This window comes from Acartia tonsa, chromosome 5 (assembly GCF_053477335.1).
Source record: "Acartia tonsa isolate MP-2025a chromosome 5, ASM5347733v1, whole genome shotgun sequence".
In the NCBI taxonomy this organism is placed as follows: domain Eukaryota; kingdom Metazoa; phylum Arthropoda; class Copepoda; order Calanoida; family Acartiidae; genus Acartia; species Acartia tonsa.
The window spans coordinates 18871392-18896759 of record NC_137264.1 but is presented as its reverse complement, the minus strand read 5'-3'; the positions used below and the strand labels follow the sequence as shown (position 1 = coordinate 18896759).

Sequence of the window (25368 nt, the reverse complement as noted above, 5' to 3'; positions counted from 1 at the left end):
CCCTTTGCAAGAAAAAAATTGGATTTTCAGTAGTCGACTTTGGGGGGCCAGTACTCCCTTTCTGATTGAAATATGACCTGCAAACTTTGATATATTCTAGTACATGTCCCCAATAGTATCTGTATTAATTTTAGCTCTAGATCTCAACTTTGAAGTGTTTTGCAGCCATTCTTGCAAAAGGTAGAAAATTTGAACATAAGAAAAATGCGCTAAAACCATTTTTAGATTTTGACACCTAAGTTTTGAATTTTACATTTTACTGTACTTTTTAAACAAAAACTGTAATATTTTTTTAATGTTCTATTAATTGCATTAAAAAACAAAGAAAATAAGCCATTAATCATTAAATTCTGATAACTATAAGTGGGGTAAAATTGCTTTCAAAAAAGTTCTCATAAAAAAAACACACTGTATTATGAAGTTATTTATCGCATGATATTAACAGCTTTCCGCGTATTCGTGGAACACTGGATATAATACGATACGATACATAATTTGTCAGTATAACTTAAAACCAGTTCTAATCCAGCGGAAATTAATAATCGGTTTCGAAGCCATACTGAAAAATGGTTTTTAGTAAAATTTCCCAATGGATTAATACAATGTTGGATCCCTCCAAAGGTTCAGTCATAACCTTTCTCACAATCTCGCATTCAAAATAGAAATATTTCAAGTAATCTTATAACAAAGTTCAGATAAAAAATGATCTGGCATTAAAACCAACAACTGTAAGGGTGTTTATTTGTGTACTGGTATGTGCGATATATGCAAAGGGGGGAGGCGGATGTGCCACTTTTTGTAACCAAAAGTAAAACGTGCATTATCTCAGCCCATAAAAGAGTTACAGCTCTAAAAATTCTGCACAGCAGTTGCTTTTGTGGTGAACAATATGGAACTGTGAAGAAATGGTGGCGGAACCGCCGTTCCCGCCGAATTTTTTTTTTGCCCTTTCTCGCCATAATATATAATTTTTGATCATCTAAGATAAACTAGATAAATATGTGGGAGGGGTATCAAAAAAGGAGTATAATACAGGCCACTGAAAATATTAATTCATTTCCCAACACCCTTGGCAAAAAAAATATAATTTGCATCCGGGGAACAAAAATAATCTTTTGCAGACTTGACACCTCTGAAAATATCATTCTTTTGGGAAGTTGCGATGTGAATGAATATTTAAATTTTGTTACTATGTACCTCCTGAATCATCTCCTCCATCATCGTCTCCACTCTCTCCGCCATTTTGGTTCCTTATTGTTCTTGTCTAGTTCTGTAAATTTAACCAAATGTATAAATATTAAATATCACATAAACATTAATGAAATTGCACATTAGCAGCGCAGCAATAAAAAATTTAACATTACAGTAAACTTGTAATATCTCGTCAAAACTATACCATCAAAGAAGCGGTGAAAAAAATTGCAATTCTTTGGCATGATATCCTATTCTATAAAAGTTGTATGTGTTTGGGTGTTTAACAAGAATGACCGATCTAAATATTTAGCGAAGTGTAATTTTGGTCCAGGCCTGGTTTAAGGCCAATGAGGCTAGGAAGTTAGGAACTAATACAATAGTTGTTAATAAAGCAATGCAGTTAGATTATATAGTTAGATTATATGATTTCAACCAATACAATCTTTCTATAAATTTATGTCGGACTGTAGGACATACGCACTAGTTATATAGAATAGTTGCAAATACTTTTGGATAAAAACACCAAGCAAATAAAAATAGTAGTAGATCAGAGCAGACAAAAATTTAGTTCACTTATATGTATGAGTATTTTTTTTGCCTGTCTGTTTCTACTTAATTAACCTAATTTAAAAATATAAAGAATATGAAATAATATGAATACCTATACAAAAGTATAAAATTCTTCTAAAATAACATAAAAAAAATCTGTCAATATAATGAAAAAAGATCATGAGTAAAATGTAAATTAAATTTGTAATCAATTATGTTCAGAAAGTACCAATAACAATATTGATTATAATAAAAAAAGGATTTGTTATAGAGGATTCTCATTTGTCACTTTTGAAAAAAAAACTTGCAGAGGAACTGAACTGAAAATGGCATAAAAAAGCAACTTCCAATAGAGGTATTGGCTATAACTTAATTCATATTCTTCGTTTCTTTTAACAGGGCTAAATGAAGAAATAGTTATTTCTCGCATCGTATTATAAACGGCTTTACGCGGATATAGAATGTACAATTATGAGATTAAAACTAGTTTCTTTTAGCCCCGAGGTGCCGAAGGCACCGGCTAAAAAAACTGGTTTTAAACTTATGATTGTACATTTTTATATTCGTAGAAAGCTGGATATAATACGATGCTAGACATAATTTTTTCGTATGGATGAGAACCGGTTCCTATCCACCGGATTCGAATGAATACGAGAAAATAAATTACAAAAGGTACAAAATAATTCTAAAATCACAGATTAATATTAACTACACTGGTTCGGGTTAAACAACAACATATGACAATCATAAAAGATATTTTATTAGTGCAGTTAGGTGCTGCTTTGATTATATAACAATATAAAAGTATTTGATTCATGTTAGGTTCAGTGATGCCAATCCAAGGCAATCGGATTCGGATTGTAACAGGGATGTATATTCTGCATGGTTGACCGTGCTAAAGGAGGCGAAAAACCAAAAAATATGAGGTTGGGGAAAAAATGTATAAATTAAGAGAACTGAAAACATTTTTTTTCATTTTTCTCCCCTCCTTAATAAAAAAAAAATAAAAAAATATGTGGGATAATTTGAATATAATAAATATATCTTTAAAGATAATTTTTCAATTTTTTCCCTTTCCTTGCTGGAAAAAAATAGGAGAGGAAAAAATGAATCTTGTGCAGAATATACACCCCGGGATTGTAAAAGTATTGACGGATTCATCCAAAACATATGAGGATTTCGGATTAATCCGAGCTAAATATCTAAATTTTCACGGATTTCGGATTCTGAGTTTTGCGAATTAATCCGAAATGGATTTAAATTGTCATACCTGTTTAGGTTTAGGATAAAATAAACGTAAATATATGGAATCATTTCATTTTAAGTTCAATCTTTGAGCTTTAGAGAATTTAAGTTAAATAAAATTGCACATTCTTATTATGAATACATTCTGTTACAATAATCAAAGATGTTTAAACTGTCTTTCATTGAATTGGTGATAGTTTTAGAGATTTAGTTATCAATGTATAAAGGTCAATCAGAAACAACCCGCCATAAACCATTTGCAGGGCGACCACTCCAAAACAAAAAAAATATAGTATTTTTATAGTATATTTTTAAAATCCATATAGTATATATAGTATATTTTTAAAATCCATATAGTATGATATAGTATCAGACTTTGAATTATTTAGTAATACATAGTATATACAGGGTGCGGCACATAAATCCGGACTTTTTTAAAACGGCCATAGCGTCAAAACTACTTGACCAATCAGGACGTTTGAACCCACTATAAAAAGCTTAGGTAATGACCTTTTAGCAAAAAAGAATCTTTGAACGAGAATGGACGTGTATTCCGAGCTGGCCGCGCATATGTTCAGCAAGGCAGATTCGAAATTCGCAGGTGGTTTAATCTTGATTCTCGACTAGGGTCCAATAATTCTGATCTCAGCCCATCTGTAGGTGAGGTAGTTATGTAACTTGCTGGAAATACTGTTAGATACATAAGTAAGATACTAGAAAAGACTAGAGCTCTCTTTCTGAAATGACTTGGCGCTAGTACTCCAGCAAAGTGAAACGGGGCAGATTTTTAGATGTAAAAAAAGTCAAAAACCGTGAAAATTCGTGAAAATTTCTCGGTTCTTGACTCCAGGGACCCATATTGAACTTTAAAACTCATTTCAGACTATTTGTTGCGCTAACAACCCTAGCTGAATCGTCATGCCATTTCCAAAAAGGTAAAAAACGTCGTTATAGCTCAACTGTGGTCCAAATAAGAGCCTCCACGTCTACGGGTAGCTTGAAAGTTGGGTTAATTTGGATCCTGCGGTTACTCACATTCCTATGGAAATGTGGTCTCCCAGCAGCCTGATCTTAATTCAATGGACTTTTGGGCCTACAGCTACTTTGAAGCATGCACCAATAGACGTGCCCATATCACAAAGACCTCCCTCATTGCCACTATCAAGGAGAACTTCGCCAGCTTGGACAGGTACATTTTGACCGGGGCCTGCCGGCGGTTGAGGAGGCGGGTAGAGGCGGTGAATAAGACTGGCAGCCATTTTTAAAAATAATCTAGTAGTCAAATACCTATTCTGACTCTCTGTTTTTAAAATTCAATAAAATCTTTAAAATTGACGATTTTATGTTCATTTGTTTAAAGATTAGAAAAAGTCCGAATTTATGTGCCGCACCCTGTACATCATCAATAAACTCAAAGCATAGCTGTTATTGAAGCAATTTCACATATAAGGGGCTTACTCTATGATTATTAGGCTATTTAGGTGAGACCTTAGGTTATTTAGGATAAAAGTTTACTTTTGGTTAGTATTTCACATATATTTAATCATTTATTGGATAGGTCTCAGGTTCAAGTGCTGCAGGCTATCTGTAAGGTGGTTTCTGGACAGTAAAAAAATTAAAATTTCTATTTAACGAGTTAGAGATCAACTAATAAAACAAAATTTTTCGATGTTATTAACATAAATGAAGAAAAAATTTAAATAGGCCTCCAAGCAGGGTTCCGGAGCCGGAGCCGGGAGCAGCAACATTTTTGGTGGAGCCGGAGCCGTATTTTTCGTTAAAAACGGCTCCGGCTCCAGATTAGCCAAAAGTGATTTTTTAAAGTAATAATATAATTTGGCAACGGTCTATTTCCATATAATAAACTGAAAAACTATTGTTACTTAACAAATAGACACACATCCTTCTACTTTTATACAGCTTTAATCAAATAAAAGCAAAATATTTTATATTATTTATTTTATTTTATCAATTTCAATAATGAACAAAAGTTGATATATTAATTTTAAGATAGGAGCCGGAGCCGGAGCTGGAGCCGGAGCCGTATTTCCAGATACGGCTCCGCGGAGCCGCATCAAAAATAAACGGCTCCGACACCCTGCCTCCAAGTTCTGGTCTTGCAGGCCTCCAGGTCCACTCTGGACAGGTTATAGATATTTTTTTATTTGAAGAGTTAGAGACCAACTAATAAAACAGAATATGCATCTTTATGAATGCTATTAACATATCTGAAGAAAAAATCAAAATTTGCCTCCAAAATCTGGTCCTGTAGGCCTCCATTTCCACTCTGGACAGGTAAAAAATTCAAATTTCTTATTTGAAGAGTTAGAGGTCAACTTATTAAAAAGAATGTGCATCTATTTGGATGTTATTAACATAACTGAAGAAAAAAATTTAAATCGACCTCTAGGTTCTGGTCCTGGGCAGGTAAAAATCAAACTTCCCTTAATTGAACAGTTAATGGTATACAATTTGTTTAACAAAATGAGCTTATATTTGGATGTTCTTTATATATTTGAAGGAAAAAAAATAAAATTGGCCTTCATGATTAGGTGCTGCAGGCCTCAAGATGGACTCTGGACACGAATAAAATAAAAATTTTAAAGAGGACTATCCACGAACATGAGCAAGTGATTATAAGCACCTTCCAACATTGATCCATAGTATTTTTTTAGTGAATATACTAGGTTTATGTTTATTTCGTTTATTGACTAAAAAGTTATGCTTCACCATGGTTTTATATGAAAAAAACTTTAAAATGTAAAGCATTTTTAGATATAATATCATCAACTGCTTTGTTGAGTTCAAAAGACAAAATAAAATTAAAGCATCAAATGCTGTAAATTGCAAAAGTACATTAATTAAACTATTTAAAATATTACAAGCTTCCAACCCTTTTCTAAACATACATTTTTAATCAAAATGATATACTTTTGTGTCAAAGCTTTTAAACAACAGTTTGAACTCATCAAAACATTTAATGAATTTGCACCAAACTATGCTTAACATTTCAAAGTTTATTTCATACAAAACCATGGTGAAACCTAACTTTATAGTTGATAAACCAAATAATAAACATGAACCTAGTATATTCACTACAAAAATGCCAAGGATCAATGCTGGAAGGTGCCCAAAATCACTTGTTCTTTTTCGTGGATCAAAAAATGACAATCGACCTCCAGGTTTTGATGCTGCAGGCCTCCAGGTGAACTCTGGAAATGAAAAATTTCTTATTTATAGAGTTAGAGGTTAGTTTATAAAACACCATAAGCATCTTTTCAGATGTTATTTACATCTGAAGAAAAAATACAATTGACCTCCAGGTCCAGGTGCTGCAGGCTTTCATGTAGACTCTGTTCAGAGACAACCTGGAGGCCTGAACTTGAACTCTTCAAATAAGAAATTTGAGTCTTTTACCTGTCCTGAATAAAACTGAACTTGGATCCCGATATGTTAATCTCATCCAAATAAATGCATATTCTGTTATATAAATAGACCACTAACTCTTCATATAAGAAATTTGATTGTTTACCTGTTAAGAGTGGACCTAAAGGCCTGCAGGACCTGAACTTGGAGGCCGATTTATGTATTTTCTTCAGATATGTTAATAAGATCAAAAAATACATATTCGGTTTAATAAGTTGACCTCTAACTCTTAAAATAAGAAATTTGATATTTTTACCTGTCCAGAGTGGACCTGGAGGCCTGCAGGGCTTGACCCCGGGGACTAATTTTCAATTTCTTTTTCAGATATGTTAATACCATCCAAAAAGATGCATATTCTGTTTTATAGGTTGACCTCTAACTCTTAAAAAAAAATTTGAATTTTTACCTGACCAGAGTGGACCTGGTGGCCTGCAGGACCAGAACTTGAAGGCCAATTTAAATTTTTTCTTTAGAAATGTTAATAACATCCTGAAAGATGCATATTTTGTTTAATAAGTTGAACTCTAAATTTTATATTTTTTTTACCTGTCCAGAAACCACCTTTTAGCCTGCAGCACCTGAACCTGGAAACTATCCAAAAAATTATTAAATATAAGTGAACTACTACCCACAAGTAAACTTTTTTCCCAAATAACCTTTAGTCTCACATTAATACCTAGCCTAATAATCACGGAGTAAAACTTCCCCCTCACCCTTAAGTTAATTCTATGAAAAATAACTAATATTTAAATCATAATCACAAACAAAAATACATTTTAACCCTTACAGATCGGGCCCCAATTCCCACCTTAATAGATGGAGGGGGGGGGGGGGGACTCCTAGAGCCCACCCCTCTTTCTCAGCTCCTGGTATAGATAAAGACGTAAAATTTTTTTCTGGTGGTTCATGTGTATTTTTAGAGAAAATTACTTTTTCTAGTCATAGCGGCCAGACCGCTAAATTTTAAAACAGCTGTAGAGCGGCCAATTTTGCAGCTAGGATGACCAAATTTTAGGACGAACTTTTATTTTTCATACCAAAAAAATTATTTTTTCTGATCATCGCCGAAAAACGGAAAATAACGGAAACCGCCATTTTCGGCGGTTACGGCGGTAAAACGACGGTTGGCGGCGCAAATTAATATTTTTATTTGTTTATTGTTGCTCAAGGATTTACCAAAAAAAAATTTAGGTCTCTAGCTGTAATAAAAGCCACGATATTCATGATATATGTCTGTAGTAAAAGCCGGACAAAAATCGGTCATAAAGTCGGTCAGGGAGCGGTCAAACGGTCATAAAACCACTTTTCTCAGAAGGTCATTGATATCTAAGTATTCACCAAAAAAATTTTAGGTTTCTACCTTATACACAAAAGTTATAATGTAGAAATTAAGATTTATTTAGAATTTTTTCTAATTTTTTTTGCTACCCAACCGACTTTGACTGGACACCACGCCCGACACAGACCGGATATCCTAATAAAATCAACTCTTGCCGACGTATAATTACTAAACTTAAAAAGTCATGAAGTTACAGCTCTCCATCTTACCTACAAAAAAAATGAGATTGAAAAAACTAGAGGGGGGGGGGCTCTTGGAGCCCCCCCCCCCCCTCGACCTGTAAGGGTTAAAGGATTTTCTTCGTCTCGTTCTTACTTTAGAGCTTTATGAATTTTTGTCGTATCACAGTATCTTTTAGCCCCCCACAGGGGCTAGAAATAGGAAAAAACCTACTTTGAAAATAAGACAAAATGCTCCTTAAGAGGCATTGTCACAAAACTGACAATATTCGTTTTTTTTTATATAAATGTAATATTATATAGTATATATAGTAAATTTTGGTCAGATAAAGGTAATAATATATAGTATATATAGTAAATTTTAGTCATATAGTATGATATAGTATCCAAATTCATCCTATATAGTATAAATAGTATATATAGTATGCAGTGGTCGCCCTGCATTTGTGACACTTTTTAATCTTATGTTTTTGATTAAAAAAAAATGTCAATTAAAAAAAACTTCCCAATGAAAAAAAAAATGTTCCTGTATTAAAAGTTTTAAAAATCTTTAAAACTTTAATAAAAACGGAAAAAAATTGAATGATTCCATTATCAGATCTTTTAGGTTAATACTACTTTCTAACAGTTTTATTTAGAAAGAAATATCTACTTGATTAGGTAAATTGCATTGTAAATCTATAAAAATTTTCTAGGATTTTTATTTTTTAATAGTCTAAGTAAGTTTATTTAAAATGAAGTAAATATACAGTAAATCAAATAAATTTCTTAAACGATAGGTAAAGAACAAATATTTGTTAGCTAAGAAATATTTAGCTTCTATATATCATTAATATTGTAGATTAGAGGGAGGGCGCTTTTTGACCTTTAATATTATTGGTAAAATTAGCCACTTAGAATATATCTATACTATCGGCTAAGGTAGGAAGAGAAAAGTCGACCTCATCCCATTTTTAATTTGAGTTTCAAAAGATTTAAAAAGAATTTTTTGGGGGGAGGGGGGTAAATTCTACTTTATCAACTTACTCTTCTTCTACTTTTATTATTTCTCTATTTGCCTGAACATTATCTTTTAGTTTAATACTTTCAGTTTCCTTCTCATTTGTACATTCATTATCAGTATCTACCTCATCATTTGTATCTCCTTTTCCTTTATTGGTTATTTTCTTAAGTTCTTCAGGATTTATACTTTCGTGGCTTGCAGCTGTTTTCAACATCTTTAGTGTTAGGATTGAGTTTATAATAAACAGTAGTGTACATCCTAAAATAGTATATAGTTTTAAAGACATTTGTCAGCAAATAAGAAAATCAAAAACATAGATTTCATTATTAATACCTCCTATACTTTGAGAAACTGCGAAAAATTGGTTTTCCTTCATTACTGGTTAGATCTAATTTGAAAAAAAATAGTTTTTTTACCGTACAGAAATACTAGAAAATATTAATCTAGAATGATTTAAACACTTAAAGCAATGCTTTCAAAATATTTTGGTCATGTTTATCTGAGACCTAAGCAGGAACCTGCACTTGATTAATATATTAAGTATAATACACCTCTGGATGATTTAAAATTCTTTTCAAGTCTACGACCTTTGGCGACCACACATACAATTGTATATCTATTTGTGAATGAATCAGAACTATGGCTTCATGGTGCTCCCTGAAAAGACCTTGAGTGGTAGAATCAGGAACTTTGGTCCGTTTAATAATATCTCGTTTCTTGCCTTAGAAATGACTAACACCATTTGTTAGGGTTTATTGAGAATTGTCCAATTTGTAGAGTTTTTTTTTGAGATTTTCTTATGCTAGGAACAGGGGTGTATAATGTATATTCTGCACAAGATTATTTTTTTTTCTTTGATGCAAAATGTTTTATTTTTTTCCTCCTAGTTTTTTCCAGCAAGGAAGGGAATAAAATGGAAAAATATTTTCAGTACTCCTTATTTTATTCATATTATCCCCCTCCCACATATTCTTTTGATTTTTTTTCACTAAAGAGGGGAGAAAAATGGAAAAAAATGCTCTCAGTTCTCTTAATTTTTACATTTTTTCCCCCAAACCACATATTTTTATTTTTTACCCCCCCCCCCCTACCTTAGCAGGGTCAAATTTGCAGAATATACACCCATGACTAGGAACGAAATATTTTGAAACAGACTAAATTTCCTGATTCTATTCTTCAAGGCTTTTTTTTATGGGAGCACAATAAAGCCATATTTCTGATTCAATAAATTTTAATGTTATATAAGGTAGTTACGACTAACCTGTGCTAGTTCCCAGGATCATGTACATTAGGCTCATCGGATATTTTTCTACAGCTTGTCCTATGGCTACGGGAAAGATTTTGGCTCCTAAAAACATAATCATCGTTTTTATCTGATCAATCCTTAAGTAACAGGATAAGTGTCTGTGTGTCTATTCAGTGTTGTTATACCGAAAGGTATAAACCGATAAAACTTTCCTTTACCGGAAAGCTTTGTATACGATAAAATTAAACATACTGGTATCAATACTATACCTAATTGTTTATGAAATATTTAGGTAATTATACTGTATTAGCGGCTACGCCTCTAGGAGCACTTGAAGAGGGGGGAGTTGAATCCCAAAACCCATTTTTATAAATTTAGATTTTAAAAAGTAAAAATAAGGAGAACCCGATCGGTTCAGCGGTTAGCGAGATCCTATGATACTAACAAACAGACATCCTGTTACTTTATTATTACTTTTTAAGTACCTACCTAGAGAAGAAGAAATTGCCATGGCAGCACTTATTCTATTTGTTATTTCAATTCGTTTCTCTAACCACAATAATCCTAGAACACAAACAGTTCAAAACAGATCTTTTATATGTTAGCGTTTATGTTAAATGCTTCATTTTATAATTGAACATGAGGAAAACAAAATAGTCTCCTTATACGCAGGCCAGTGTTAGATAATAAGAATAAGCTCTGGTTATTACCGGATGACTAAAGCCGATTGAATTCTTATACAAAAACAAAAAATCTACAATAGGATTGGAGAATTAACAAACAAGGATGACAACATCCATAAAAGCGAAGCTCTGAAATGAAAGGACAAACGAACATTAACACTTGTAGATTGTAAGAGCTGGCTTAGCAGAATATTAATGGTGCATTATTTGCCAAATGTACCACTTTTCTGCACTACCTCTCCGATTTTGTTAATACTCTATATTTTGGTCCGTTGGGTCATTCAAGGATGCTGGATGACCAAAAAAAAGTTTCAGAGTCCCTGGATGTCTAGATATCTAGCTATCTATGAAGGTAGGTAACAAAAATGTAAAAAACACCCATTTTTTCACAATTTTAAAAATTAATTTTTTCATCAATCTTACATCCAATCTATACATTTTATACACCAAAATGATCGTTTATTCATGTAAAAAGCGCACATAATGCTATTTTGGCCAAAACTCTAATTTTACAGGGTGTCCAACAAAAAGTGTATTTTGGATATCTAGCGTAATACCCAAAATACCTGTCCGAAAAAAATCATTTTTTTTTGCTTAAATCCTGTGTTTTATCTGTGTGCATATGTGGTATATAACGGTTCGGACCACCCGGGACTATAAGGTTGTCAAATTTCACTTTGGGACACCCTGTAAATGTGATTTTTGCGTCTGTAGAGCTAAAACTTGGTCCAAATTGGCTATTTTTTTCAAATTACTCTAATATGTGTCTTAGTATGTTTGGCCATAGTGTTTTCTGACCAGATCAATATTTTCATATTTTTTGGACACCCTGTATTTTCAAAAATAGAGAAAAAAAATTTTTATTTTTTTTTTAAATTTTTTTCTATTTTTAAGTTACTTAAAACTGTCATATAGATACAGATTTTGACTAATAACAATAATATTTGCCTATTTTACAATTTTGTACACTTTTGGGACACCCTGTGCATGTTTTTGAAAAATGATGGTTTTTGCCCATTTTTGGGGGGAAGGAGTCGTTTTAGGGCCATAGACTATTTCTTCATTTTTGTAGAACTTTTCAAGACACATCATTTGTTATTTATGCAAAAACCTCAAAAATCGAACCGTTTTGCCGTTATTCACCGCCAAAGGCGGAATTTTTTTACGTTTTTGCCGTTCCGGAGGTTGTAATGGGCATTTGTGGTAAGAAAACGTTGATTTATCAAGATCCCTCTTAAATACTTTTATTTAGGTAATTTAATTTACTAAATTTCATATAAAGTAACATTTTTTGTGCAGCTAACTGTTTTTCGTCGAGATGGATTTCAATTGTTAAAACAAGAAAATGAAGTGAATATAACATAAATAATTGCTATAACATAAGTGATAAAAGAAACATAAATCATGTGCATTTGAAATTCCTTTTGACAAAAATCGGTTGGATATACAAAAAAATTTACTTCACATGAAATTTAGTAAATGAAAATGCCTAAATAAAAGTATTTCACAGTTATCTTGATAAATCAACGTCTTCTTACCACAAATGCCCATTAGAACCTCGGGAACGGCAAAAAACGTAAAAAATTCTGCCTTTGGCGGTAAATAACGGCAAAACGGTTCGGTTTTTGCGGTTTTTGCATAAATAACAAATGATGTGTCTTGAAAAGTTCTACAAAAATGAAGAAATAGTCTATGGCCCTAAAACGACTCCTTCCCCCAAAAAATGGGCAAAAACCATCATTTTTCAAAAACATGCACAGGGTGTCCCAAAAGTGTAAAAAATTGTAAAATAGGCAAATATTATTGTTATTAGTCAAAATCTGTATCTATATGACAGTTTTAAGTAACTTAAAAATAGAAAAAAAAATTTAAAAAAAACAAAAAAATTTTTTCTCTTTTTTTGAAAATACAGGGTGTCCAAAAAATATAAAAATATTGATCTGGTCAGAAAACACTATGGCCAAACATACTAAGACACATATTAGAGTAATTTGAAAACAATAGCCAATTTGGACCAAGTTTTAGCTCTACAGACGCAAAAATCACAATTACAGGGTGTCCCAAAGTGAAATTTGACAACCTTATAGTCCCGGGTGGTCCGAACCGTTATATACCACATATGCACACAGATAAAACACAGGATTTAAGCCAAAAAAAATGATTTTTTTCGGACAGGTATTTTGGGTATTATGCTACATATCCAAAATACACTTTTTGTTGGACACCCTGTAAAATTAGAGTTTTGGCCAAAATAGCATTATGTGCGCTTTTTACATGAATAAACGATCATTTTGGTGTATAAAATGTATAGATTGGATGTAAGATTGATGAAAAAATTAATTTTTAAAATTGTGAAAAAATGGGTGTTTTTTACATTTTTGTTACCTACCTTCATAGATAGCTAGATATCTAGACATCCAGGGACTCTGAAACTTTTTTTTGGCCATCCAGCATCCTTGAATGACCCAACGGACCAAAATATAGAGTATTAACAAAATCGGAGAGGTAGTGCAGAAAAGTGGTACATTTGGCAAATAATGCACCTAATGCATCAGTACAAATAAAATTGTAAGTAAATTTTTTTGCAAAACTGCATAAATAGATGATACTGTTTAAGAACATTCTTACATTTTTGGGACTTGTTTATAGAGATGCTTCGCCTATAACATTGTACCTTGTTGTAATAGGAATCAGTTTTCAAAAAATCAGAAGAATCGGATAATTTTAACATACAAAAATTTGTTGTCATAAAAGTTAAAAATCGACATGTTTAAAATGGACGTACCGACATTCTGGTATTGACTATAGAGTTGCTACGCTTTCTAAATTGTACCTAACTACTTCAGGAATCATCATACAAAGTTTGGAATAGATACCACAATTCTAACCTGTTTAAATTAATGAGAAGAGCTAACTGTCTGTGACGGACGGGCCGACCCTAATTATAGAAAAGCTTCGCTTTCAAAAATATTTTGTAAAATATGGAGCAATACCAGAATTCATTTTTTAGCTTCCAATGCAATGGTTGTATCCCTTCCTTCACAGGGGTGTATACAATATACATACACTATACCTATTTTAAACAAGATTTTTTTCCCTGCTGCAAAAGTTTCACCCTCCCCAATGCAGAATATACAACCCCGTCCCTACATAAGAACCAACACTACCTGTGGCGTAAATAGAAGCCATGCCAAATCCAAGCAATGCTGTACTGACAAACAGAACGTATATGTTTGCTTCTCCGTAAATTGTTAGCACAAAAGCAGCAACTAGATAAACAAATATTTCTTTGTATAATTTCAGTCTTTTTACTGGCAAAAATTGAATTGAATTAACTGAAATGTTCAGTTTTATTTGAATCCTGACTTATATAAAAAGATGGCTTTTAATAAAGGAAACAATACCTAATATTTCTATAAACAGCTTTCCGTGGATATAGAAATGTATATTCATGAGATTATAACCAGCTTTTTTATCCCCGAGATGCCGAAGGCACGGGCTAAAAACTGGTTTTAATCTTCTTATGATTGTCTATTTTTATATTCGTAGAACACTGGATATAATACGATGCTAGGCATAATTTTTCAGTATGACTGAGAACCGGTTCTAATTCATTAATATTAATATTAATCGGTTTCAAAGCAATACGGGAAATTAATTTACTAACCTAGTGTAGACACCATAGAAACGGCCATGATAATATTTGATGGTATCCATATAGCCGCAGGTACAGCCAGTCCTCTGGTGCCAGCAAATGTTCCCCAGAAAACAGCTGTAAGGTCAGAACCTTGTTGCCTTGTTAGACCTAAAAGAAAATCACTGTAATCATAAGAATTTTGTCTTTTAAAATTAACATATTTATAAAATAATAATATAGAAAAAATAACAAAATTTAAAATAAATGATTCATTTCCCCAACAAAAAAATCAATTCAAGTGTTATTTAACTAGCCATGAAAAAATAAACATAAAAGCGGTTTTTCATATCTTCTGGCTAATCACACTTTTATATTAAAAATATTAAGACAACAACCAAATACCTGTGTTGTTTCTATTTTTATCTGAGTTAAATTGGTTCCTGTTATATTATCATGTGCTTATATTCAACATCATACATAAAATTGCACAATTGCATATATAATTGCAATATTTTTAAAATTACAAAAGTTATATGGTACACAACTTTGATTCTTTTGAACCCCCATCCCTTCTAACCCTTCCCTTTACACCAAAACCAGCGGTTAAATTACTCAGTTTCAAACAAACCTTTGTACAGTAAAGAACTATGATAAAGAAGGGATAACCATATTTATTATAATACATTTAACTTTTTCTTTGTATTTTCGAGCACTTTTTCATTATTTTGTTGTTTCTTTACTTTAAAATAACCTATATTTTAAAAAATATGTATCTGATTTTATTATAAATATATGAAATATGGTTAATTATGTGCAGGTTGACAAGGATTAGATGTGATTTAATCGAAATATATTCCTACAATTGAGCTGTGTGTTTTTCCTTGGATAGTCTTTTTTTCAACAACGTTGCCGTGAATTATTCCAATACATAAAATGTTGGTGCCTACCTAATTTACACTCCACGGCAAACACAGAGATAAATGTTCCAAAAGCCACTTCTTGTCCCACATACAGAAAGAAAAACACCATCATTATAACCAGAATAACCAGCTTTGTTCCAAATATTTTGTTTTCATTCTTTTTGTCCTTTCCTGTTTCTTCTTTTTCATTATTATCTTCCTTTTCGTTTAGTTGGGTAGATTTTGATTTTTCATTTCTTTCATCGCTTATGAAGTAAATGATAAAAGCTAAAAAATAAAGAATAAGATAAGTCTAACAAACTTAACACGTATGATTGATGATTTTCAAAATACCTAATAACTATAATTTAAATTGCTTAGTAGCAAAGCTCCTCTTTAATTGCATTTTGAGTGTCCATTTATTTTAACTTTTTAAGAACAGCAACTCATCAACTAATTGACAAATATTTGCATGTCATTTAGTTCTTTAAAATTGTCTCTTACCTACGCTAATCAGTAATGCTCTCTTGTTTTAGATAACCAAGAAGAACCATCATCTGACTATCAAAGGCCTCGTGAAAGTCAAACAATCAATAAATGGATATTAAAATAATAAGTCACGAAACCTTTGCAAAGACTCACAAAGCCTATCTGCAAATAAGAAGCACACAATACCTACATATCAGGATGGCGCTTATTTCTCTTATTTGACTATTGGATGTATAATGGATGTATTATGGAGATCTCAAATATGTTGCTGCTTTCAGAACAAGCTTTTTATAATGACCGGGTGAGTTGAGTTTTTGTCTTATTTATGTGGTGGCAGCCGAGACAAACTCACACCTCTGACCAGAACAGCCTCCTACCCCCATCGGAGATTTCTCCTCTATAAACTTTGGAAAAAAATAAACATTTTTCCTCTTGCTTGGAATTAGACAAATTTTAAAGTGATTTTAAAAAAATATAGTGATTTTTTAGTTATTTATTAATCTTAATTTTAAACATGTAATTTTAAACCCCCCCCCTTTTTAACTCCCCCTTTTTGGTCTCTATAATACATCCGGTAGACAAATAAGAGATCTGAGCTCAACATGTCATCAATCAAGATTTATCCACCGAATGTTCTACCTCAAGAAAACATAACGGATGTCCAGTTTGAAATCTGGAAAGAAACCATTGAGGTCTATTTAGAAATAGAAGAAAAATTCAGAAAATTTCTTCCCGGTGGTAGATATTCTGAATGGACACCTGCTGAGAATAATGAAAAAAGAATTTTGTCTGCTATAGCACCGGATAAAGCAGAAGACCTACCAGACCTGCGTAGAGACCTCCGTCAATTTGTTTCAATAGTTGCAAAATTTGTACACTGTGATTATTTCAACCCAATCATAAGACATTCTTCATCACTCAAATGGATATACAAAAAAATCAGAGAAGATTACAATATTCAAACACAAGGAATATTCTTCCTAAATCTACTTGACCTCCAGTGGGATCCTGCGGGATCAATCACACCTGTCGGATTTTACAACCAGTACAGATCTCTCATCATTGGTAATCTGGCAAAGAAGGATTCAAAAATAGAATGGAAAAATGAAATCTTAACCGAAGATGAACGTCTTTCACCCAGTCATGAAGATCTAATCCTTCTTAATGTTCTTACACTGATCCATCCCAAGCTTCCATCATATATTAGAGAAATGTATGCCCACAAAATTGGCAAAGATAAGCATCTCATGGATTTTAAAAATGAGATCTTAACAAAATCTAAACAATTCATTCTTGAAATAGAATCTGATTCCCCACAAGTATCATCAATTGAAGAAGCACAATGCAACTACACATCAACAAAAAACTACTCAAGACCATCATTCAACAGATCAACTTTCCAACAGAGAAGATATCAACAATCTAGACCTAGATTCACACCCAATCAGCAGTCTGCCTCAAATAGTCAGCCCCAAACATTTAGCCAACAGCCAACACCATTTTGCAGAGTATGCCAACTATCGGGATTATCAAAAGCCTTGTTTACCAGTCACTATTTGGGAGAAGCAACATGTCCATCATTGTCTGCCAAAGACAAACAGCTTTTAACCAACAGAATCAGCCAACAGCTCAGCACAATAAATATTGAAGAAGATGATGATTCTATTGCCCGAGAATATGGATATGACCAAGATGAGACTCAGCAGCTGCAAGACCAGCAGCAGGTAAAGTTTAATTCTTCTATGGCCAATAATTCAAAAGTTGATAATTCTGAAAATAACTCTAATTTTAGCAAGCCTCTGACCTGTAACTTTATTCAACCCGTCGCCAGTCAAACACTCTCTGTACAAGATATCAACAAAAAAGATATTTTTTTGGACCTGGATTCCGGCGCTACGGTTAGTTATGCTAAATTGTCTGATGTTCTAGCCCATGGTTTCAAAATTAAACCCAATTCCCAACTCTCTAAACTAGCGGACAGGAGAACAAAAATGGCTGCAATTGGGGAAATTGATGAAATACTTTACCGTAACAATTGGTGTGTAAGATTCCATGCAATTGTAACTGAAAGTTTACATTGTCCTTTTGTCGCAGGGAACAATTTTATAAAAGAAAATTCAATAATTCAAGATTTAAATGCCAAAACAATTTCTGTCCACAAAAAATATGTTATTTCTGAAACTAGTAAATCTCTCATTTTGCCGACCCAACCTAACAATTTATTATTGCAAAATAACCATCTTAATGTTATATTGCCAGGCCAAGAAGTGCAGTTCTCAGTACCCCACGATGATGACACAATTCTAGCAGTCCAACCATGGCACCAGAACAAAGGAATACAGTGGCCAGACCCTCAACTTTGTTCAGTTAAAAGCGGCCAAATCAGTGTCAAAAATAACTATAATGAGATTGTACATACTAAAAGTAGCCCCAAAGTTCAAGTCCGTACATTGAATGATGACTTTAACAACAATGATGATATACCTGTAAATACTAATAAACATACAACTCCCACAGATGTCGATAATACTGGAAAAATTGAAGTAAACAAAGAAGATATTCACCCGGACATTTTAAGGTATGTTAATGATATTCATCATACTTATAGAGATGTATTTAACAACGACATTTCTACAGGCTACAACCATAGATATGGGAAACATATTTCTAAACTTAATTGGGCGGGTCCGAATAGGCCAACAGCAGCTAAAGTTCAAAACATTAACTATGATCATCAAACAAAAGTCCTTTTACAAAATGTATGTGATGATTTGACAGAAAAGGGCGTTTTTGGCATTCCTCAAGACTATGATATACCCATTCAATATTGTTCCCCTGCTTTTCTTGTCAGAAAACAAAAGGCTAAAAATAAGGCTAAACAAGATCTAGGAATTGATGACGTCAGAGTTGTCATAAACTTTACACAACTCAATGATTACTTAAAAAATATTCCTACTACAATCACCAAACCTAAAGATATTTTCATTACATTGGGTAAATGGAATTATATTATAACTACTGACCTTCATTCAGGATTTTTTCAAAATCATGTCTGTTCAGATGATTATCAGTGGCTTGGAGTTTCAACACCCTTTGGTGGGCTTAGATTTTTGAAAAGGTCAGGTCAAGGTCTCATAGGTCAGTCTGAAGAACTGGATGAAATGCTGAGCAAAATATTAGGTCCAGAGATGAAAGCTGGGAAATGTGCCCGCATTGCTGACGATATTATTGTAGGTGGACGAACCCCCATGGAAACGGCGGAAAACTACAAGGAAATACTGAAAAAATTTCAAGCTGCAAATATCAAGATTTCTCCGTCAAAAACCAAGGTATTTCTTCGTAGTGTAGATGTATTAGGTTGGAAATGGCAACAAGGTGGATTTTTATCACCATCCCCCCATCGTGTAAATGCCCTAAGAAATACAAAACATAAGGACATAAAAACTGTTAAAGATCTAAGAAGTTGGCTAGGATTATATAAAACATTACTTCCATCATCACCAAACCTCACATTAATGTTAAATCCTTTTGACTTAGAAGTGGCAGATAAAAACTCTAAAGATGTTATAGAATGGGATAGAAACTTGATAAATCAATTTAGATTAGCAACAGAAGCCGTAGATAAGCTCCAGACCCTGTACCTTCCTCATCCTGATGACCAGCTGCTCCTAGAAGTTGATGCTGCTAAATCAACCCCAGGTATAGGCCATACTTTGTATTGCATCAAAGACGGTAAAAAGCTACCTGTTGCATTTCATAGTGCCAAATTGAGCCCTAATCATTCAAAATGGATGGCATGTGAATTAGAAAGTTTAGCATTTGCTACAGCAATAAATTCGGAGTACAACATATTAAAAGAATGTACTAAACCCATTATTATAACACCCGACAGTAAACCAGTTGCAGATGCCGTTAAACTAATAAAAAAAGGTCATTACAGTTCAAATCCAAGAATGCAAAGTTTTATTAGTAATATAAATAGATTACCTATTGTCGTCCAACTGGCAAGTGGCAAGTCCGGTCAAAATCAAAGTAGTGATTTTCAGTCAAGACATCCAAGCTCATGTAATGCTGAACACTGCTCTATTTGCTTGTTTATTTCAGAAAAATCTGACTCTGTTATTATACCTGCTGCTATAAATCATATGGAACCAGTATCTGTATTACACAACAGAACAGCATGGAATAACATACAAGACCAACAGAAAGCATGTAAAGATGCAAAATATCTCCTGAAGTCTGGTAAAACCCCAACTAAACAGTCAGGTAAAATTTATTCTGAAATACGAAGATTGTGCTCTGTGGCAAAATTAGATAAAGACAATATGTTAATTGTACCTTCTCAACACAACAAATTTTCCACAAGTACTAAAGATCTGATTGTTATACCTCAATCACATCTGCCGGCGGTTTTATGGCAAATTCATAATCATTTACAACATCCTACAAAGTCTCAACTCAAAGCTCATTTTGATAAATCTTTCTACTCTGTAGGATTAACCCCGGCCCTAGAAAAGTTATATAATGAATGTTTCTTCTGTTCTACTCAGAAAAAAATACCCACAGTGACCAGCCACAAAACTGAAACTGATGTCAGAGTCCCTGGAGTCGAATTTCATGGAGATGTAATAAGGAGACAAGGTCAGTGTATTTTTATAGTTCGTGATCATTTTTCTAACTTAACAGCAGCCAAAATTATCAAAAATGAAACTCACCAAGAACTAAAATCTGCTATAATAGAAACTATAAATCCTATCAAACTATTAGGAAAATGTAGATTAACGGTCGATAATGCTAAAGGATTCTGCCCATTAATTGATAATAGAGACCCAGATTTAAAAAAACTACAAATTGAAGTAATACAAACCGATGTCTTCAACAAAAACGCCAACGCCGTAGTAGACAAGGGTTGCCAAGAACTTGAACAGGAGTTGAAAAGGATAGAACCAGATGGGAGACCAGTAAACAATACAACACTTCAAATTACAGTATCCAGGCTGAATAATAAATTACGCAGACAAGGACAAATTTCATCATTTGAGATTCATTTCAACCGTGATATGAACACAGGAGAAAATTTAAATTTGGATTATGAAAAGATAAGAAAAGATCAAATTCAGATAAGAGATAAACATAATACCAAACACAATGAAAAAGTTCCGGAACCACAGCACAAGCCCCAGCCAGGTGATATTGTAGTAATAAAAAATAAATCTGACAAGCACAAAGCAAGAGATGTCTATATTGTATCACAATCTGAAGAAGAAAAGGTAAGGATTCAAAAAAATTATTCACCCACACTCCAACAACCCAAATATTCGTTCAAAACAGTATCTAACCAACAGTGAACGTGTATTTGTCACAAACAGTTTTCATCATATTCCACAAGAAAAACCTGTAACAACAAAGAAAATAAATAATTGGAATCCTATCAGAAATGTTGAAGAAAATTCTGAAGATGAAAACGAAAATTGTAAAAGTGTGAATGGAAATAAAAATCAAGAATACCAATCACATATTAGGATACAGAATACAGCAAATACCAGACCAGACATTTATCAAGATTTGGATAGAAGATTAGAATTACAACGACAAAAGGCTTCTGACCAACTTAAATCTGCCAATTCATCATATCAAATAGAAACAAATGTCATTGTTCATCAACCAATGGAACCTGAAAATATTGTGCAAACAGAGAGACCCGCACGATATCAAAAAACAGCGGCAAAAAGTAAAATAACTGCATGTTTACAAAATAAAAAGGATATTCTCCAAGTAGATGGTATTCTGTCAGAATCTGAATTTAGTTCTGAATCCTCCAAACAGACAAGTCCTGAATCAAAACCTATACAGAGAAGACATTCCTTTACTGTTTTTGATTTATTAGATTGTAATGAAGATGAAACTGCTGATGACTCATCATTAGACTGGGATTATTCTGATGCTCAAGAACACCCAGATCCTGATCCTTCAGACATATTTCATCAACCTTCTACAGATAACTCGTTTATGCATCCACCTCTAAATTTATCTGCTAATTCTGAAAATTTAGATACAAACAGAGTCTACACTTTTAATTCTATCTTGGATAGACTTTCTTCAGGCTTTCAAGAAGTCATTTCTGTACAAAATAATGTACCTGCACCTGAAAAGAAGGGAGACGCTAATCAGTAATGCTCTCTTGTTTTAGATAACCAAGAAGAACCATCATCTGACTATCAAAGGCCTCGTGAAAGTCAAACAATCAATAAATGGATATTAAAATAATAAGTCACGAAACCTTTGCAAAGACTCACAAAGCCTATCTGCAAATAAGAAGCACACAATACCTACATATCAGGATGGCGCTTATTTCTCTTATTTGACTATTGGATGTATAATGGATGTATTATGGAGATCTCAAATATGTTGCTGCTTTCAGAACAAGCTTTTTATAATGACCGGGTGAGTTGAGTTTTTGTCTTATTTATGCTAAAAGCTTTCTCCTTGTTTAAATAGGGTTTTAAAAATTTTAACTTACCAAAACTAAGAAGTATAGGTAAACTGCCCACTAGAGGATACAAGAATTGAATTGTAAAAATAGAATCTGTCTCTTCTAACATTGCTCTGACATCAGCTATTGTTTCCACACCATCAAATGTATCATTGATGTCATCTTGAGTAACAATGGCGTCCTCCAAGGATGCATTTGTTGTGTTTGATAGTTCAGGAATAATATTGCCATGTATATCGACTTCTGCAGAATTTTCCAGAAATGCTCTAGCTAAAAAGTTAAGCATTTATTTAATAACCGAAGAAAAAATTCTTCAATCAAAAAATATGACTGGTCCATGACTGGTAAACGAATGGCTGTTCTTAGAATAAGGTTTTTCACTATGTATGGTATGTAGAATTAGCTGTTTTTATGTAGGTATATTAAGACAAATGTGCAACATAATTATATAATTCAACCGGATGCAGAAAAAAAACTGAAAACTTTTTCAGCAAGGTTTGATTGAAGTTTAAGGAATTTTTAGAGGGGAGGCAGAAACCCTTAATTTTTTCCTTTTTGTTTTTCATTCTTCCTAAATAAAGAGAGAGAGAAACATTTCTACACCTGTAGGGGTAGTGCCAATAGTTATCTATCATCAAAATTTACCTATCAGAGGGGCAAGAAATGCCCCGATACCAAAGAAGAAATGTAGGGCGTGCATGTAAGGGCCTGAGTCTCTGCCCCTCCATATATCTAACAGGACTACTTGGCCACCTTAAAAGATTATATTACTTTTTTTCTTCTTGGGACTGGATTTTGCTTTTCAATTTTTTTTTATCAAAATTCTGTAAAAGTACCGACAAGTGTCTTAACAAAAGAATATAATATAACGTGGTTATAAAACTGTTGGCAACAATTTGTTTTATAGTCGAATGTCACCTCTCTGTGATTAAAGCTTGGGGGGCATTGAATTCCTATGTGATAGAGGGGGGGGGGGGCGAAAGTGACACTTTTTGAAACCAAAACTAAAAGTCAACAAAGGAACTCAACTAAAAAAAGAGTTACAGGTCTGAGATTTTGCATGGCAGTTGCTTTATAGGGGTAAAATATGGAACTGTTAAGAAACGGCGGCACAACCGCCGAAAACCGCCGAATTTTGTTTTGCCTTTTCTCGGCGGTTTTCGGCGGTTGCGACGCCGTTTCTTCACAGTTCCATATTGTACCCCTATAAAGCAACTGCCATGCATAATGTCAGACCTGTAACTCTTTTTTAGTTGAGTTCCTTTGACTTTTAGTTTTGGTTTCAAAAAGTGTCACTTTCGCCTCCCCCCTTTGTATTAATATAATCAAACTGGGATATTTTTAAAAAATCGGCTTTTTCTAACCTTGGATGAAAGAAGCACAACATTATAGCTATAGAGAAGCAGTGCTACTTAAACACCTGCATCAAAAGATCCACTGCCAATGCCACCAAAGAAAGCAACTGTAAATAGACCAGCAACATGGGGGAACAATGGAAATAATATGATGCAAGTCCCAAATAGTATTAACTGGCCAGCAGTTACCAAATATCTGTACCTGAAATTTAAATTATCTCATTGTTACTTGATTCTTAACATTGTTGCTTTTTATATCTTGAAAAAATGGCTTGTTAATACTTGAAGATATAGGAAGATAAAACTGAGTTTTCCTCAGCTACTGTAAAAAATAATAGGTTATCTTTCGGTCAGATTCCCTATTTAATTTCTTTTTATATCTTTTTATTATTTCTCAGTTCATATTTATAGTAGTGGCTTATTTACTTTTGTGTAAGTTTGTGGCTATACGATGTGCGGCGGCTTATGCACAGCATTGTTTTTGTTGTTATTTTTGTAATTTAGGGAAAACTTGACATATTTGCCAAATTCTGATCAAGTAAAAAAAAGGCAAAATTTTTTTATTTTTTTTCCCCTCCTAGCTTTTTACAGCAAGGAAGGGGTAAAATAAATTTTTTTTTCAGAACTCTATTTTATTCATATTATCCCCCCTCCCACATATTCTTTTAGTTTTTTCACCAAGGAGGGAAGAAAAATGGAAAAAATGTTTTCAGTGTTAGGTTTTTATCTTAATTTTCTCTGAATTCTTACATTTTTCCCCCCAACCACATATTTTTTACCCCCGTCCCCCTTAGTAGTGTCAAATTTGCAGAATATACACCCCTGGAATACTAAGATACCATAAAACCAAGTGTTAAAGCTTTAAGAACTTTTAGCTTTAGGGTGTTTCAAAATGTACTAGCACTTTATTTTACGGGATCTTAAATAGTTTTTGTCAACCCTCTAGTCTTACCTTCTTAATCTATCCATAACAGTTCCCACGCCAAAACATCCAACCAATCCACCAATGGAACCCAGTAATATTATAAAGGATATTTCTCCAATAGTCACATTGTATAGATCCTAAACAAATCAAAACTAGAAAACATTTACACAAATGAAACAAACATTCAACTATGTTTAGTACGCTTAACAAGCATGCTTTTTCTAAATATTTATAAGAATCTCAACAAGAAATTTTAGGCATATATGTTAAAAGGTAGTTAAGAAAATTGCTTAACACCAATAGACTTCTTGCAGACGATCATTTGAAATTAGAGTAGCTATGCTGCTAATAATCTACCTTTAGATCAAGCAAAGTAGGACCCTTGATGGCATCAGTTATTCCAAGAAACAAAAATCCAACTAAAATCACAATAAAATATGAAAAGGAATTTAGACGCATATAAAAACAAGAACGATTATGCTCAATAGATTTGAAACATTGTGAAGTATATATAATAAAAATAATATGCTATAAATCCAAAATCCAGAGATAAAAAAGATTGTTACCTAACAAAAAGCATGTTCTCATAAAAAGATGCCACGGGTATACAGATTTATTGTCTTTTTCACATAACTTATCTTCAGTTACCGTCATTTTAAAGTAATATTATTTTTCATAAAAATGTAACAAACCGGAATAATACTAC

The 25368-nt window shown here is 33.0% G+C and overlaps 2 protein-coding genes across 12 annotated transcripts in view; both read right to left on the bottom strand.

Annotated features, from left to right (window-relative positions):
• The window catches only part of LOC145318937 (U3 small nucleolar RNA-associated protein 6 homolog), a 14202-nt gene extending 12873 nt beyond the window's left edge, over nt 1-1329 (bottom strand). Inside the window, exon 1 of the mRNA XM_080160658.1 lies at nt 1198-1329. Within this exon, the coding sequence (XP_080016784.1) occupies nt 1198-1242 (45 nt within the window). The 5' untranslated portion in view covers nt 1243-1329. The remainder of the gene's footprint in view (nt 1-1197) is intronic.
• LOC145318938 (sodium-dependent glucose transporter 1A-like) lies at nt 1269-25368 on the bottom strand. Of its 11 annotated transcripts, none has more exons than XM_080160660.1 (13): nt 25229-25368; nt 25020-25081; nt 24690-24799; nt 23803-23939; nt 23028-23135; nt 22410-22652; nt 15449-15688; nt 14532-14669; nt 14032-14133; nt 10671-10745; nt 10197-10283; nt 8959-9193; nt 1269-2638 (listed from the first exon to the last, which is right to left on the bottom strand). In XM_080160660.1, exons 1-13 carry the CDS (start codon nt 25314-25316, stop codon nt 2557-2559), a joined length of 1707 nt encoding a protein of 568 aa, XP_080016786.1. In that variant the 5' UTR covers nt 25317-25368; the 3' UTR covers nt 1269-2556. The 11 variants fall into 11 exon arrangements, with proteins under 11 accessions (XP_080016786.1, XP_080016785.1, XP_080016789.1 ...); XM_080160659.1 differs by having other exon boundaries at nt 1269-2621; XM_080160663.1 differs by having other exon boundaries at nt 1269-2523.

Coding starts and splice junctions, on each gene's coding strand:
- LOC145318938 (XM_080160659.1), bottom strand. CDS start 25,316: ATGACGGTAACTGAAGATAAGTTATGTGAAAAAGACAATAAATCTGTA. Junction 10,746..14,031: donor GGCTTCTATTTACGCCACAG/GTAGTGTTGGTT, acceptor TTTGTGTTCTAG/GATTATTGTGGTTAGAGAAA. Junction 2,622..8,958: donor ATAATAAAAGTAGAAGAAGA/GTAAGTTGATAA, acceptor TCAACCATGCAG/AATATACATCCCTGTTACAA.